Source organism: Mus pahari, chromosome 10 (genome assembly GCF_900095145.1).
Source record: "Mus pahari chromosome 10, PAHARI_EIJ_v1.1, whole genome shotgun sequence".
NCBI lineage: Eukaryota > Metazoa > Chordata > Mammalia > Rodentia > Muridae > Mus > Mus pahari.
The window spans coordinates 110,202,189-110,219,379 of NC_034599.1; the positions used below are offsets into that span (position 1 = coordinate 110,202,189).

The 17,191-nt window shown below is 44.8% G+C and overlaps 1 protein-coding gene across 5 annotated transcripts in view; it reads right to left on the bottom strand.

Moving 5' to 3' along the window:
• The window catches only part of Rbms3 (RNA binding motif single stranded interacting protein 3), a 682,938-nt gene extending 674,716 nt beyond the window's left edge, over positions 1-8,222 (bottom strand). For all 5 annotated transcript variants that reach the window (XM_021206005.2, XM_021206004.2, XM_029542750.1 and 2 more), the window contains exon 1: positions 7,238-8,222. In XM_021206005.2, coding sequence (XP_021061664.1) covers positions 7,238-7,312 — 75 coding nt within the window. In that variant the 5' untranslated portion in view covers positions 7,313-8,222. The remainder of the gene's footprint in view (positions 1-7,237) is intronic.
• Positions 8,223-17,191: the final 8,969 nt, after the last annotated feature.

The window sequence follows — 17,191 nt, forward strand, 5'->3', positions numbered from 1 at the left end:
ATTTTGTCCCACCCCTCTCCACCCACTCCCAAATGATGGATGGGTTCCTCATAGTGTTTGGGATTCAGATGTGAAGGGCACAGCTATATTTGTCAAACTCCTATACCCTGCAAAGCAGCCTTCGACTGCTCTGAGGAGAGCATCAAAGAACCAAACAAAAATTCATAAAAAGCACCAAATGCAGGTCACCTCCCAAGACCAAATGCAGGTCACCTCCCAAGGTCGATAGAGCACCAAACACATCTAGGCTGTCTACAAAGAGGATTTCCAAATGTTAAAGAGGGCAGGGGTCGGGGGAATGAAACTGGCCAATAGACCAATGCCCCAGCAGGTAGAACTGAGAATGCCCAATGGATGAAAGAACCATTCATCTACACCCATCCTCTTCATAACTGGTATGTTTGAGAGGATGAAATATCACACTGCAGAGCTATATTTATATATCCGACTCTAAACAGTATGTATTTAAGGAGTAATAAACGTGAATGGAAAATAAGCAAGCAAAGAAATCTTGGTGTGCAAATTGGCTACCGATATCAACCTGAAAGGAAACTTAGAAGAAACCAAAGGTCAGCTCACTTCTGACCATGCCTCCTGGTGTGTTTGTTTGTTTGTTTGTTTCTTTCTTTCTTTCTTTGTTTCTTTCTCTCTTCCTTTTCTTCCCTTTTCTTTCTTTCTTTTTTTGAATGCCCAAAGTCTAAAATCTGAAACCAAATAGCCAATTCCGTAGACACTTCCAGGGGCCCTGAAAATAGTCACTAATCATACATCTTCCATTTATATATTATAGTTTATTATGTATTAATTATTATATATTATATTAGGATTTTTTATTATTATGTGTGTGTGAGTGTGAGACCATAGGTGGCACCATGGAGCTCAGATGACAACAACCTTGGGAACCCCTCCTCCCTTTCTAGGTCTTTTAAGGCTGGGTCTCTTTGCCACAGCATTGGGTAGGTCAGCCGACCTCTAAGCTCCTGGCAGGTCATCTGTCCTCACATCTCTTCTTCATCTTAGAAATGCTGGTATTACAGACACTTGCTCCTGCAGGCAGCCTTTTCACGGACCCTGGGGATTCGAACATGGATCGGCAGTCTTGTACACTGTGGCATTGTCCCAGCCTGCTGTGTTAGCATTATTAATCCTACAGACCTACAACCTCTAGGGAACCAACAGTACCCCAAAATACCATAATAATATAAATAATACAACAAATGCCTACAGAACCTAAGCTCTTCTCTATGACACCATCAGTACAGAAACAGAGGCAAAGCACATGACCTTGTGTGTCATTTTCTAACTTTTAACATCATCAATGGAAATGCCATAGTCCTGCTAAGCCATACATTATATTTCCCATTACCTTTCAAAACAAATATACTCTTTCCCATTTTGCTATCTCTGAAGAATTGAACCTTATCGATACACAAATACTTTTTTAGAGGTAAATGCCATGAAGGTTTTCTGACAAGAATTTCAAAGATTAAAGTATTCAAAAAATTCAGAAGAAAGTTATGAAAATATTACTCATAATATCAAAAAAGAATGTGAAATTTGCTTCTGAATTTGTGTTTGGAGTGTCACTCTGAGATTTGCTTTTGCAGGTCTGTCATTCCCACTAAGTAGGTATATGTCTTCTAATTAAATGTGCCACACTAGGACACACACAGGCATTTTTTAAAAACAATTGTTAATATTCATCTGTTTCCATTTCCAGAAAACATATTTTTTTTTCAAGCAAAGCCAAAACAGTTCAATGTTTTCCCACTACTGCAAAAAATAGTAACACACATCCTGAAGACACGGTGTAGCTCACAGTCTCGCTCCCTGTTGCTCTCTCTCGGGCCCATCTGCACTCTGGCTTTGCAACAACTATAGCATAAAAACGTCTTCTCTCGCATGCTTTGGCTATTACACTAGCTAATCACATACAGCTGTGGTGCATGAGACTGTTACAAAACAATTTCAATCTAGTACTTGAAGCCAAATGCGGACAAACACCCACCATTTACTCTGAATAAAAAGTTCGACACACACACACACACACACACACACACACACACACACACACACGTTTCTTTTCAAAGAAAAGACTTACGTTCTTCAAATCCAACAGGAGCACCCTCATGGACGAACCTCTCTCCACTAAAGTACTGATAATAATATCAAAGGAGATTGGTGATAAATCACAGTAGTACAAAATGAAGCCTCCTAGAATTGCTGAAGCCAAAAAGACCCAGAATGAACTTAGACCCCCCCTTTTGTGTCCCTTCCTGAAAAGTGTCCCTGTCCCCAGCTCCAAAACAGAGCTTATTCCCTCCTGTAGAAAGTTCTTCTATCGCATATTTCAGTTATTTCTTTTGTAAATGGGGAGAAGAGGAAAGAGGGGTGCTTTAGGAGGACCTAAAGATGTTTCCTTTAAGCTTTGAGTCCAGAGAAAATAAGTTCCTGAACAATCTGACCTCTGTTGAAGAAGACATTTTAAGGAGATAAAGCCATATTATCCAGAAAAGACCCACACCAGGTTGCACCCACCTCCGCTGAGCCTAAAGACCTAGGAGTCGAGGACTGAATGTAGGGAGTAAATCCTTGTGGCTATTTCTTTTTTTTCTCTTAGTTAAAACAAATTAAAATTCTGCACACTTAAAAATAAATCAAACAAGATTTATCACATTCCCGGGCTACCCTTCACTCCCACCCCTAAGCAAAGGAAAATATTTGGAATTGTAGTTAAATATTCCATGACTGCGAGTTTTCTTTTTTTGTTTGCTTTTGTTTTTTTGTTTTCAATAGAAAACCAGTTTTGTATGTTTCAAACTTTCAAAGGAAAACAGAACTTAGGAGTTTTCAGGGCTGTTTTCAAACAACTGGCAGGTTACCAAAGACTAGCTATCAGTGCAGAGCCCAGGCAGGAAGCAGGAAGCAATCTCAACCTCCCTCCCTCCCTCCCTCCCTCCCTCCTTCCCTCCCTCATGGAGGCTTGTGTTCCTGTGCCTACATGACAACTGTATGAGGAGTGATTTTGCTTTTGAAAAATCTGAATGTCCAGAGGTTTGAATGCCCCTTTGCTCTCTAGAAGCCCCTTTTCTTTGCCCATCCCTCACCCCTCCTGTTTTAGGTATAGGCTCTTTCTACAGCACAATCCATTTCTATGACATAACTGAAGCTAGACTCTTTGTGGGAGGCAGCAGGCTGGGCTGCCAATGGTGAGAATTGAAGCTGAAGTCAATACACCGTGAGTGAGACACCCTCACTCCTGTTCCTGCTCTGAATGTCATCTGAGTGCCTCTAGCCAGAGGAACCCAGGAAAGGTCTACTAGCCTCAAGCCCTTTCTAAGATGTTCTAGGGAAACCAAATGGCCAGAGAGGGGAACGCAGTCCTGCTTGCTGGGCTGGTAGAGAGGCCTGTGAGCCTGGAAGGTTATGTAAACGCAAGAAAGAAGATGCCAGCTGGGGGCTCTTTCTGAAGTTTAAGGAACATGATTAAAGTTTTCCAAACACTACCTAGGAGAGAATATCCCTTTCTCAACCCCAGTATGCAGGAATACCAGTTCAGCAAGCAATGAGCAAGCACACCGCCTTCCTGAGCTTTCTGTTTTCAACTGATTTATTGACTGTTTGGTATATTGTTGTTGGTTTTGTTGTTAAGAAACACAGGAGAATGGGTCTGGATTCTCAGAACCCAACTCCAGTGGGCAGATTTTTCTGAAGACTTGAAAAGCATAGGGTTGCAAGAGTCAAATGCCATTTTGTATTTTGCCAGGAAGACAATGTACTGTTTTCAGATTGCTTTTCTCTAGAGCTACAGATTGGCCCTCATACCCGTCCAAGCAGCAGCTTACTGTGAAAAAACTTTAAAAATCAAGCCACCTCACTTGTTTAAATATTATAGCATGCTGTTAGGGTTTTTTTAATTCTACTGTACTGTGACCAAAAGCAATGCCCCTCCTTCAGATTGTCTTCAAGAAAGAAAAAAATATTATATATATATATATATATATATATATATATATATCCAAAAACCATAGAGCCAGAATACTTAGAGATATGAACATAACCCAGCACCACAGCTACAGCGCCCATTATGTCATTTAAATACATGACATTGTGTGCAGTTAAGTCCTTGTAACAGTTACTCTCTCTTATTTAGGCTATATGTATGTTTTGTCTCCTATAAAGCATTTTAAGCATCTGGAAAATGATTCCAGGAGATGAAACAGAAACAGCTGATTTCTAGTTTTGTTTAATTAAAGAAAGCAGAACATTAGGCTCTCGTGTAACCGGAAACAGGAAGAAAGAACTCGGGGAGAATATCACCATCCCTGAACTATAGCGTACATCTGAGGAAGTGGAAGGCCTGTGCCTCAATTTTTAGATTGTTGGAGTACTAATTTCCTGTTGTTTTCACACAAGCGATTAGAACTTGTGTCAAGCATCTCACTATTTAAGTACAAAGTAGGAGTCCGGGGGTTGTTTATGTTTGCTTCGGGTTTTCTAAAAATGATGCTAAACACTGTTTTTGATTCTTTAAAAAGTCCAAGAAAATCCCACCACCCCTGTCCCCCCCCCACACACACCCCTCTTGTATATTAGGAAGAAAAAACACTTGACTTTAAACAACCCTTGAAGGTCTGATGTCCCTGGGATGTGACTTCGATCAACCATAGGATTCTATCAAATATAAGTGTTCCTTATATGTGGGCATGGTTTCCATTGGCTGTGATAACAACTTAAGCTGCAACTAGACGTCGATACTGGAACAGTGGATTTTCATGAATATCATCTAGGCTCATCAAATAAATATAAAGCTAACACCCTCTCTTGTAACTGATTATGAATACCGTTCTGAGATAGGCAGGTAGGAAAGGGGCAAACGTCCTGTGGAAACTGTATTCTACTGCCCTCCAGGCTCCCCAACGGGCTTCCCTGCATCCCGTTGTCAGATGAAGCCTGACAGAAAGTCCCCACATGCTCAGAGAGAACCACACACTGATACTTCCTCAGAATCCAACCTTTCACATCTCTAGTTTCCTGGGATGTCATTAACGTCTGTCATTCCAGAGGCACCAAAACAATCTGTGACAACTACTGATATTCTACAACGCAACCATCAAGATGAGCTACCATGAAAACCCAAGTAGCTGATTTCACATCCATTCTCTCCTGGCCCTGATCTGATTACCCAGACCTCAGCTTAGGATGCGTAAGTGAGCTAACTTCTTAAAAATGTGGCAGACACTGATGGCTTTGGCTGGCTCGAAAGTAACAAGACCCAGAGACGCTGTCAGGGTCTGTGGGGCACTAAAGCTACACAGGCCCCCAAACAGACTTGATAAACCTCTCAGTTTTCTTTCAGGCAAAGCAGGTCAAATCACTACTGCAGTCTTTCCTCACTCCCATCTCTGTCTCTGTCTGTCTGTCTCTGTCTCTGTCTGTCTGTCTCTCTCTTCCTCCCTCTCTCCTTCCTATCTCTCTCCTTCCCTTCACCCCTCCCCTTCCTACAGTGGCTCACTCACCCAGCACCCTGTATCTTTAACTCTCACCAGCATTCACGATTCCTTCAGTAATACTACATTAAAGGCTCTCTAGGAGAAAAACAAAACAAAAACCCCAACTATTTCACTCAAACTTCAATCAAAAGTTTCTCTGTGGTTGTAATGGCACCAGAAAACCAGAACCAGCACAAAGCACGATTTGGGGAAACATTTGGAAAAATTTAGCCAAATGAGTAAAAGGTTTGGAATGTTTGATATTTTTCATGCAACCCTGGAGCTTCTTGCTTTTGTCTCTTTGCGGAGTAAAAGGACCTTGGGTGTGCTTTTTCTTTTTTTAACCCGCCTGACCATTTCTTTAATGTAGTAGGCAGCCAGCACTGTCTACCAAGTTGCCCAAAGAGTTAATACTCAGGGCACCAGGCAGGAGGGCTGGTCTATTTAAGCAGCGGCTGCCCAAACTAAGTGGGCACAAAGGCAGAAAGCAAAGTGAGTCGACCTTGGAGGGGTAGGGCATAGCATAGAGCAATCGGAAAAGGAAAAAAATGGAAAAAGAAACACCAGCCTTTAATGCAATCCTGAGAGGCTGTTGTCCAAATGGTCACTGTCTGATGAGACAGAGTAAATGGGAGGTAACCTTAGCGTGAATTACCAAACACTGATCATGCCAGAGAACCCAGTGACAGCATATACTGCTCAGCCGTGCCCTGCTTGCTCTCACATGTGGAGTTAATAAGAAGATGGAGGGGTCTGGCTAATTCATTACGAAATCAGAGAGTATCCAGCATGGTACCCCCCACCCCACCCCCCACCCCAAAATCAAACCCAATCGAATTGACAGATTAGAGCATGGATCTCTCACCTCACATCTTTCACGTCTTAACTGCAGGATAAAAAGTTCAGGGTGGGCACTGCCCCCCTGCTCAATTTCGTGGGCTTGCCTCCGGGCCCCTAATGATCACTTAAGCACATGCTCACACAAAGCCCAAAGTCTTTAACCAATTCAAGTCCAATTATTATCAGTTACATCCCATGCCTTTCTCCCCCCCCCACCCACCCAGACTTCCTAGTGGTAACTGACGGGGTGGGGGTGGTGGCCAGTCTAAAAGTAAAAGCCATGGATGCTAAGCCTCTAGTTCTTTTAGCCCCCACAGCATCTCAGTCAGGCTTCACATAAAATAAAGACAGTCCAAACCAAACCAAAAAAAAAAAAAAAAAATCTCAACAAACTCTGAAAGACTTTGCTGGGTGCTTCCTGGCGCTCCTCTTTCCTCTTTCACTAGGCCATGAAAAGTTTAAGTGGCCCCCACCCCAGAGTGTTTTCTGTAAGGAAGGGGGAAAGAGGAGGGGGTACCCAAGTCTTTGAGATTCACACACAAAGAACAGCTCTCTAGAAAAGCTCCTAAAACAATATTCTCGCTCCTGAGAAGGTCTGCTGGGACCTCGTTTCTAAAAAAATCCCTGCTCACCTGCAAAAGACTTCAACCATCTCACCAGCATTTCTGCAGCTAAATAACAAAAGAACACTCCATTGAAAAGTCCCCTGTCTTTAAAGAGAAAGCTGCACTCCGGGCTTCCTCTCCCTTCTTCCTCTGGCTTGTTAACTCCTTTCCTACGGTTAGTAATCTGAAAGAGGTCGGCAGAGGGGATGGGGGCTAGGGTGAGGAAAGGGTCCGATTGCCACGCTCCGGAGGAGCGCCAGGCAGCACGCTACCTTCTGAAGACCGCGGGTCCAGCCATACCTTGGTTTGGAGGTACTGAGGACAGTAGTACGTGTACTGGGGGTACATTTGTGGCTGATCCAGGCGTTTGCCCATGTAGCTGGGATCTTTATCTCCGAGGCAGGAAACTGAATAACAGGGTGTAGGATGCCCCAGGCAGGCGAGCTTCTTTCTCTTAATCCACTGTTCCTGGCAGTCTGGGTGACTGCCGAGGCTTCTGAGACTCCAGTCTCACTAGTTCCAACACCGTGAGGAATTTAAAACAACCAAAAAACCAAAGCAAAGCAAAACAAAAGAACCAAAAGAAAAGAGAAAAAGAAAAAGAAAACAAAAACAAAAACAGATGGGGGTTGAGATCCGTAGCGAAACCCCCAGATTGCTTCCCCAGTTCTTGCCTGCCTGGTTCCTCCCAGCTGCCCGGTCCAGTCCGGATGAAGCAGTTTGCTCTGTAACCAGCCTGTCTCTAGTGGTGTCAATCGCAGGCTCTTGTAAAGGCGAAGGAGGAGAAAAAAAGAAAAAGATCCTTTAGCACAACTCGGAATCCTTGCAGTACAGCTTTCGGTCTCTCGTGTGTCTCTTTCCCACCGCGGAAAAAGGAAATGTTAATAAAAAGAAGAAAAAGGGAAAAGAAACAATGGGCAAAAAGAAAAAGAATGGAAAGGAAAAAACTGGGAAAAAAAGAAAAAGAAAAAAGAAAAAAAATAAAGAAAAGAAAAAGAAACCCGTGCAGGCTTAGTTGCTGCTGTCTGGTTCCCAGAGTGACATGGTGTGTTCCGCTGGCCTTGCCCCTCTCACTTCCCCTCCTTCCAGCCAGTGGGTGGAACTGAGAGAGTCTCTCCAGGGAGCCGGGCACGCAGTCCAGAAGGTTGCAGTATTTCCTCCAAGGGGGGCGGGGGGGAGAAGACGGAAAAGAAGAAGAAAAAGAAAAAGAAAGAAAGAGGCTGCTGCCACCCCTCCGCTAGCTATCTGGAATAGCACAGTGAGCAGCGTCTGCAGCCGAGCCCGGTGGAACCGAACCCCAGCTTGTCCATGAAGTGCCTGGGTGGGGCATGGCCCAGCCCTCCTTGCCCTGCTCAGACCAGGGCTCCCAAGCTCCCAAGCTCCCAAGCTGCTTCTCCCCTTCAATCGCCAAGTTCCCAGAGGTGAGGTATGGCATTGATGAACAAAACAGACCCTGCCCTGCGAGGGGAGCATGGGGGAAAGGAGAAATGTGTGTGTGTGTGTGTGTGTGTGTGTGTGTGTGTGTGTGTGTGTGTGTATTTACACACGTGTGCCAACCTTTCTAGTTAAGTGGGGAGAAAAGTGTATTCAAGGCTTTTTCAAAATCTGTTAACACATTAAAAGCTAGATGAACCCAGGACCTGAAGATGAAACCCAGGTTTTGGAGGATGCTCAAGAGAGGAGAAAAAGTGGGGATTCTCAGCTGGGTACCTCTGTAGGGAAGCCAAGCCTCATCTCAATAAGGGGGTTGACTTAACTGTCACAAATAATTGTGTTGTGACTTTATCTATCTCTTAAAAATAAAATCAAAGTGATCTTTACATTTGTTCACTTATTGGAGAATAAAATAATCTTTCTCTTTCTCTTTCTCTTTCTCTCTCTCTCTCTCTCTCTCTCTCTCTCTCTCTCTCTCTCTCTCTCTCTCTCTCTCTCTCTTTCTTGCTCTTTCTCAGTGCTTTCCTGGCTCTGTAAGTATTGTATACACACACACACAAATTGAACAAAAACTCATAATTACTTGTCAGAGTCCCCCCCCCACCAGTAATAATATTCTGACACGTTGATCAGCTGCTACATTATAATACAGATTGTTTCAGAGAAGATATATTTCCTTAAAGGGTTTCTCTGCAAGGCGGCGGTGAGGCTAAAATTAGCTGTGCCAGCTGTGTTTTGCTGGGAGTGCTCACGCATGCCCGGAGCGTGGGCAGCCAGCCTCTGTGCCTCTCCACTCCCCCAAGTCAGCCGAACACTCCAGCCGTCCTTTCAGATAAAAGACTCCAGGTACAAAGGCAGTTTCCTCACATGGAGGGAGAATTGAAACTGCAATACACAGGATGCCACCTCTGCGTAAGTCCCGCCCCCCACACACTCTCTGGGTAACAGCCTATGCTCCTGGGCTCCTTAGCTCCAGGAAGCTCAGTTCTGAAATCTGTGTACCAGCAGAAAGACAAGGACACAGAGACATCACATTGGTTTTTATGCTGACTCTCTCTCTCTCTCTCTCTCTCTCTCTCTCTCTCTCTCTCTGTGTGTGTGTGTGTGGGGGGTCTCAGATAACCCCAAGCTGCTCTTAAACTTGCTGTGAAACAGAATGACTTTGACTTCTGAACCTCCTGCTTTCCATTCCCCAGCACTGGTATGGAAGGCAGGAATTAATTAATGGACCAGGTACCTGTGGGCACTGGCTGTGGGACCCAGGACCCTGTCCACAATGGGCAAGCACTCTACCAACACAGCTATCTCTTGACGACAAAAATCAGAACTTGGGCTGGAAGGTAGGTATGGGAAAACTGAGGGCAGTGTAATGGAAGCATAGCAAGACAGCTTCACCCATGTTCTAAAGGGGAGACTCTGGACCTCAGTTATCCCACCCATAAAATGGAGGACAGCAGCTGAAATCTGGCACCCATCTCAAAGTCTTCTGGCCACATCTCTGTGCGCAGTGAAGTCTGGACTCTAGAGAACTTGTCAAGACTCTGGGAATCTCCTGGGTCCTTTCTTTCTGCTCGGCATCAGATTGTAAATTCTACTCTTCACACTTCATGGTCCAGCTCTGAGTCCCACTGAGCAGAGGTCATGTTGGTAACGTGATCTCCAAGCTCACACCTGGCTTCCTCTGTCAGCATGAACATGCCCCCTTGAAGCAGCCTTCCCTAAACGCTCACTTCCCAAGGTGTAGTTGGTTTTCCGAGAGTTGGTTTCTCCCACGACCTTCTAAACTCAGAATGGTGGGCCATATCCTCCTTCATAGCCTTAAGAACTAGCAAGGCTCCAGACACAAAGCATGTGTTCTGACATGCTTAGAGAACAAAATATCCTGGATATAATAAACAATTGTCCCTCGACTCGTGGTGTGCTTTGGGGGCATTTCATTCTTTTAAAAACATTTGAAATTTATGTTTATTTTTTGTATATTACATGTACATCTGTGTGTAGAGGTCAGGACACAAGCGTTGAGAGTTGGTTTTCTCTGCTCTAATGTGTAGGTTCCTTTGCTAGGATTGAACCCAGATGGTCAGCCCTGGTGACAAGCACCCTTAACCACTAAGCCATATAAATAGCCCATCCATTTCACTTTTTGTCATTGCCTAGGCACTGACCTTGGTAGAGGGTGTACAGAGACACAGAGGTCAAAACTGCTTCTTCTTTGACAGCACAGATCCCAGTGAGGGGTGTATGCCGAAGAATACATGCATGAGCTCGAAGGCCAGGAGCTTCTAGGTGTAGTGAGGAGACTTAAAGCAAGGGGAAGCATAGACACTGGGGTTTGGCCTTAAAAAGAATTGTTAAGAAACTGCTCCCTTAATAGGAGCTTGGAGGTCAAAGCTGGGTATGGACCAAGTCCTGAGTTTTGGTGCTATTGGAGTGTTTAGTGTCCAAAGCCTTGACAAAGGTGACTCCATTCCTGCCTACCTCCTCTGCAGACTCCATGTGCATGTGTCTTCATTCTTCAAATGTCCCTATCCACTTCCTATAGTTCATGAGGATCAGTTAAGATAAACACCTGAAGAATTTGGCGATACCGTTAACATGTCATACATATTCCATTAGATGCTAGCCTGAATCCTGGCGGGGGGGGGAGGGGGGAAGCTAGCCAACCAGAGGAAACAGCAGACATAGGAAACTTTCTATATCTCCAGAGTGTGTTTGGCCACAGCCCAGAGGCTGCCATGAAGCCATCAAGGGGCAAAGACCCCAAGACAGGGCTGGAGAAGTAAGTCCCCAGCTCAGCCACCCTAGGTTTGATGTGATGGTTAATGGTGAGGACTTGATAGGACCTGGAGTCACACAGGAGATTGTAAACCTCTCGGCGTGTCTGTGAGGGATTCTCAAGGTTAGGTTAATTGCGGTGGAAAGACCCAACCTAAATATGGGTGTCACCAAGCCATTAGCTGAGCTCCTGGACTGAGCAAAAAGGAGAAAGCGAGCTGGACACCAGTGGTCATCTCTCTCTGCTTCCTGACTGCGGACACTCTGAGACTACGAGCCTCCTTCTCCCACGCCACGACAGCCTGGAGCCTCAAACTGTGAGCAGAACAAACTCTTCCTTCTTCGAGTTGCTCCTGTCAGTTCTTCAGTTGCAGCAAGGAGAGAAGTCACTTTAGTGACAATAAAGGAGAGAAGTCACTTTAGTGAAAATATTTGGGAAGGGATTGATGGGGGTTGCTAAGCTGTTAGCAGAGAATGTTGTCATGGGATTCAGTCTACATCCTCCAACCTGAGGGGCAGGCATCTGCTTTAGGGCACTGTCATCCCACGTGACCCACTGGGCACCTATGTGCTGGGAAGTGCAGCTTCCAAGGCCCCTTCACCAGTCCTGATCAAGGACAATGGTGTTCACCTTGAAAGGACTGGCTCTGTAGAGTCCCTGAAGGAAACACTGTCTTATTTACAAACAAAAAGGCTAAAACAAATTAACTCCTCACTCAGAGCAATAGTGCACGTCTGTGTAAGATACTCAGCCTGAATGGATGCTATCAACAATTCCTACACAGACTGCTACACTCCAAACTGCTGTTCTATTTCACGGGATTATTGGAATGTTTCTGGGCATCCGTGGCCATTAGCCTCAGAATCTTCAATGTGCACTTAAGGCTTTCCTGAAGTTATGCCTAGTGCCTTATAAGAATTGTAAAAAATCATGTTGTCCTTACACACACAAGTCTTAGACACATCAGTAGCTGTGGCCAATCGGGAAGCAGGATGCTCCTTCAGAATAGTGTCTCTTGCATTCGCGCTCTGAGGAAGCAACCGTACTTTCCATTTAAATGGTTAAGTGGAAATAGGAGGCAACTGGTTTGAGTCACTCTCTAAATCAGAAGTCTCCTGTGCCCTAGCTACCAACTCACCAACAAATTCCGAGGTAGCAAAGGGCATCAGAGGGCATAGGTGCTCCCAGGTTCATGAGATGTACAGTGTGGCAGGAGAGGGCCCACTGAAGACAAGCTCTGACTTCTAAAATGGCTTGGCTGTGGCAAACATCCCATAGGAAGGTGGAGTAGTAGGGGTGCTGGAATGAATGTTCAAGGAGCAGAGACAGACATATAATGTTTGTCTCCATGCTGTCCACCTGAAGAAAACCTGTGTCCTCATGTGGAGTGACTCACTACACTTTAATTATACTGACTGTGATGGCTAAGTTTCACTGCCTCTCTGGCAGGATTTAGTCACTGAGGAAAGCGAGAGGTATGTCTGTGACAGGATCTGTAGATTAGGTTAATAGAGATACAAAGACCAACACTAAATGTGCTTATGCTGTTCCATGAGATAGGGTCTAGGACTGAATCAGAAAGGGAAGTATAGCTAAGCATCAACTGTCTCCCCCCCATCCTCCTGACTACGAATACAAGGTGACCCAGCTGCCTTATGCCCTTGCTTCCCTGCTTCCCTCCATTGTGGATGGTGTTCTCAAATCCTGATCCAAAATAAAACATCCCTTCCTTGAGTTGTTTTCATCAGATATTCTGTCAAGTCAATAAGAAAGGTAACAAATACACAGACTTGGCCAAAGGAAAATGACAGGCAGAGCAAAAGGACAAGACATAAAGTCAAGGGAAAGAAAAGCAATAACCTATCATCAGGACGGACACCCATGATGCTGGGTGATTCTTTTGTGTATAGAGATTTGTTTATTTTATTGTATGGGTCTCTGTGTGTTTGCATGTGCGTGTGCGTGTGCGTGTGCGTGTGTGTGTGTGTATGTGTGTTCATGTACATCATATGTGTGCAGTGCCTAAAGAATCCAAAAGAGGGTAGCAGATCCCCTGGGACTGGAATTGATGGGACAGTTGTTACCAAGGGATATCCACACTACCATGGTTGATGAAGAACCTTTATACGGCTACATGGTTTAAGCACATCTTGTGCTATTGTTCCTGTTTAGGCGTTTCTCCCTTTCATCTCTCAGCTCCACAGACAGGAAATTCAGGTACCTTCTTCACGTTATACTGCCGAGTACAATGGTTTATGAGATTTAATAACATGTTTATTAAGTAAATGGATGAGCAAAGAAAGGAGGAGGAAGGAGAAGAGGAAGAGGAGGAAGCAGAGGGAGAAGAAGCAGAGAAGATGAAGCAGAAGAAGCAGAGGAGAAGGAAAAGGTGGGGAAGAGGAGAAGAAGCAGAGGAAGAAGAAGTAGAGGAGAAGAGAAAGCAGAGGAGGAGGAGGAGGAGGAGGAGGAGGAGGAGGAGGAGGAGGAGGAGGAGGAGGAGGAGGAGGAGGAGGAGGAGGAGGAAGAGGAAGAGGAAGAGGAAGAGGAAGAGGAAGATGGCAGAGATGGCCGGATGTTCTGCCATGTGAGATACACTTTTCTCAAAGAAACATTAGCATTTTTTATTGTTTTTAACTTCTGGTTGCCAATGGCTGAACAGGTTTGGTCGATACACCTAGATTTAATTTGGTTGGGTTGATTTTTTAACTTGGGGGTGGGTTAGGGGGTAGCCAGATTGACAGAAATTCACACTAAAAGATTACTATGTGGAATTACCAGATAAAACACAGGCTTTCTGGTAAATTTGAATTTGGGAAATAGATTAAAGACATGAGTATAATCTAGGCATTAGAGGTGATATGTCCCACGGACTATCTGGACCATATTTAGAAAGAGAATGCATTGCTTGGTGGGGATTCTGATTCAGATGGTTATTCTGTGTTTTTATTTTCTCAGTCTGGCATCTGTACCCATAGCTGACCCACTGCCACAGGGACAGGTCTTATAGGGGATAAAGATTCCAAAAGATTTTCCAAAGCCACAGCATGCCCCTGACACACATCTGAATGGTATTCCCAGAGGTGTGTTATTTTCTAACTTTAAGCTGATTATTTCCTCTTAGAAATAGGGAAATTTGGGGTTTTTAAAATACAACAAATTGCTATCTGAAATGACTTGTGTGGGCCCTTCCTTGACATCACAGAGTGCTCAGTAAGGAAATAGGGAAATAGCTCTTTGGATCAGGTGCCCAACACACAAGATACAGGACAGAGATTCCATTCCTAGAGTATGTGTATTAAGAGCCAAGCCCAGAGGAACCCACTTGGAATTTCATTGCTGGGGAGGCAGGACAGGTGCAAACTTGGGGGATCCCAGGGGAGTCACCTTAGCCAATATCTCAAGTTCCAGAATAGTGAGACCATATCTCAAAAAGAGAGGGGGGTGTGAATGTACACACATGTATACACATGTGCACATACACCATACCCCTGCACACACAGAAGAACATGCAACAAGCACAGATGAAGAAGATCCAGTTGAGAGAGAACAAACCCAGGTATACGATAGGATGAAGTGGGCGGGGCCAAGGGACCTAAAAGCTGACCCATGAACAAATGCTGATTGGCAAAACTTGCACATCCATGGCCAGCCAGTGTGAAGCTCAACCTTCCGAGTAGAGCAACATCTTCATAATTTCATGGCTATTGTGACTAAGTCATGACGTTTGGTGTCTCTAAAGTTTGCTTCACACATTGCATTTTCCTGATCATTTGATTGGTGTTTATAAAAATATCCTCCATAGTAAACCTTAAAAAATAAAACACATTCATTTACCATACATAGTCTGAAAAGTACAGGTCATGAAAGTGCATCATTTTCTAATTGTTCTTCTTTTCCACCAGCACACGTCTCATGGCATAAACAGGTGAGTTGATTTGTGTTCTGATTGCAACAGAAAGAATAGAGCAAGCTGAAAAGTTCTGCCAGGGAAAACATTGAACTTGTGGCCAAGGAAAGGAATTCCTTCTTTGTCTTGAGTTCCTGGCTCCCTCTTGTCTGTTCATTACCCTGTGGCCTACAATACCTTTCCGACCCTGGGGAAGATACCTCAGTGTTTAAAATAAAGCAGAAATTAAAAAACAGCAACGAAACTCCAAAACAAACCAGACAGCACCTTCTCCTGAGGGACTGGCTCTGCATGGACTCTGGCTGGAGTCTCAGCTTTGCTCAGGCATGAGGTACAGGAGTGCTTAACCATTGCAGGCTACAGCATGGCTCACATATTCCACAGACTGTGATAAACTCACTGCAAAAACAGGTGAGCCTGCTTGGGGGTGGCATGTGAGTTAATTGGCACCCATAGGGTGCCATCAGGAGGAAGAAGACTTTGGTAGTATATATATGTGTGTGTGTGTGTGTGTGTGTGTGTGTGTGTGTGTGTGTGTGAGCATGTGTGCGCGCATACCAGTGGGTTACTGATGCTCATCAGGTGTCCTCTACTGTGGCTCTACATCATATGCCTTTGAGACAAGGTCTCTCCCTGAACCTGGGACTGGACTGGCAGGCAGCAAGCCCCAGTAATCCTCTTGTCTCTTACTTCCCAGTGCTGGAGTCAGAGGTGCCCCAGTGCCTGGCTCTCTGTGAGGGTTTTGGAGATGTGAACTCAGGACAATCATCTTCCTGGCTATATATAGCACACTCTTGAGTGTCTCTGTAGATGGATATAAGTTCAGACTCCGGGCATTCCTGGCAGCGTCTATGCCCATCACTCTCTCAGGAGGCTTCCCATGCTGAATCCTTCTCTTATTACAGTCACGAGGCATAATTACGTCTTTTCCTTCAGGAGCTTTGTGACCAAAAGTAATGAGAGAGGGGCATAAATATACTGACTGTTTCATAAGACCCATAAATGCTAAGGACATGGACAAATAATGGTCACTTAGAAAGTCATTGTTTACCTACACAGTCTTTGTTTTTAGCAATTTAACCCTGAAGAGCTTTCCCACCTTAAGGAGTATTATTTAGGAGGGACTGTAACTCAGCCTATTTCATTCTCTACTCGACTTTGGGTCTTTCAGAAAACCAGCTTGCCCATAAAACGTGTACAAAGTCTCCTGTTATATGGGGCTAGTAAAACTAGGAGGTAATTAGTCCAAGCTATAGCCCCAAACAACGTTTTCCCTCAGTTTGTAGGACTCAGGATTAATGTGAACTAATTGGTTCTCTATTCCCTCTGTGAGAGATAAACTCATAAAGCATCAAGAAAGAATGAAAAGCAAAGGAGTTAAGGAATGCGATCAGCAAGTCCACAGAACTGCTCCCGTTGGAATTTGGGGAAGGTGGTCCAATGTGTACCCCTGTGGGAGCTTAGAGGGTGCACTTTTCAATGTCCTCTGCTCATCATGAGAGGTCCCCTGGGAAGATCTGGCCCTATATGATGGAGAAACTAGTGGGAAGCTTAAACCTCGTCACCTGCTGTAAGAGATGGGTAAGGGGTGTCAGGGGGTAGGAACATGAGAGATGAAGCAGGGGTAGCTTGCTTCCATGGGGGAGCCATGGCTGCATCCAGTTACCTTCACCTCACCCCTTTCAGCCTTCACAATTCAGGTTCCCTGCACTCAGAATTCGGGGACAGAGAGAATCCCAAGGAACTACTGTGGCAAGTTTCCTTCTTGTTCAATGCCAAGTAAGACTCCTTAGTAGCTGTGTCTTTCTGTGTCTGGTGGGGAGGAGGGATCAAGAGGGTTTCAGGATTAGGCATGCACCCACAAACAACCGTTTGCAGAAAGAGCACTGAAGTGTTCTTGCGGCTTTCCTGGGAAGGAATCTGACTTACATGGGAACCCACGAATGTCACTTCTAAAGGCGGCACCTAGCCAGGGAAACATTTAGCCTAGAGATGCCTCTCCCTTATTCCTCACACAGGCTGGAACCTCTCTCTCTCTCTCTCTCTCTCTCTCTCTCTCTCTCTCTCTCTCCTCTCTCTCCCCTGCCTTTCTATAATAAAGTTCTAAAACCATAGACAGTCTCTGCTCATCAAAGCT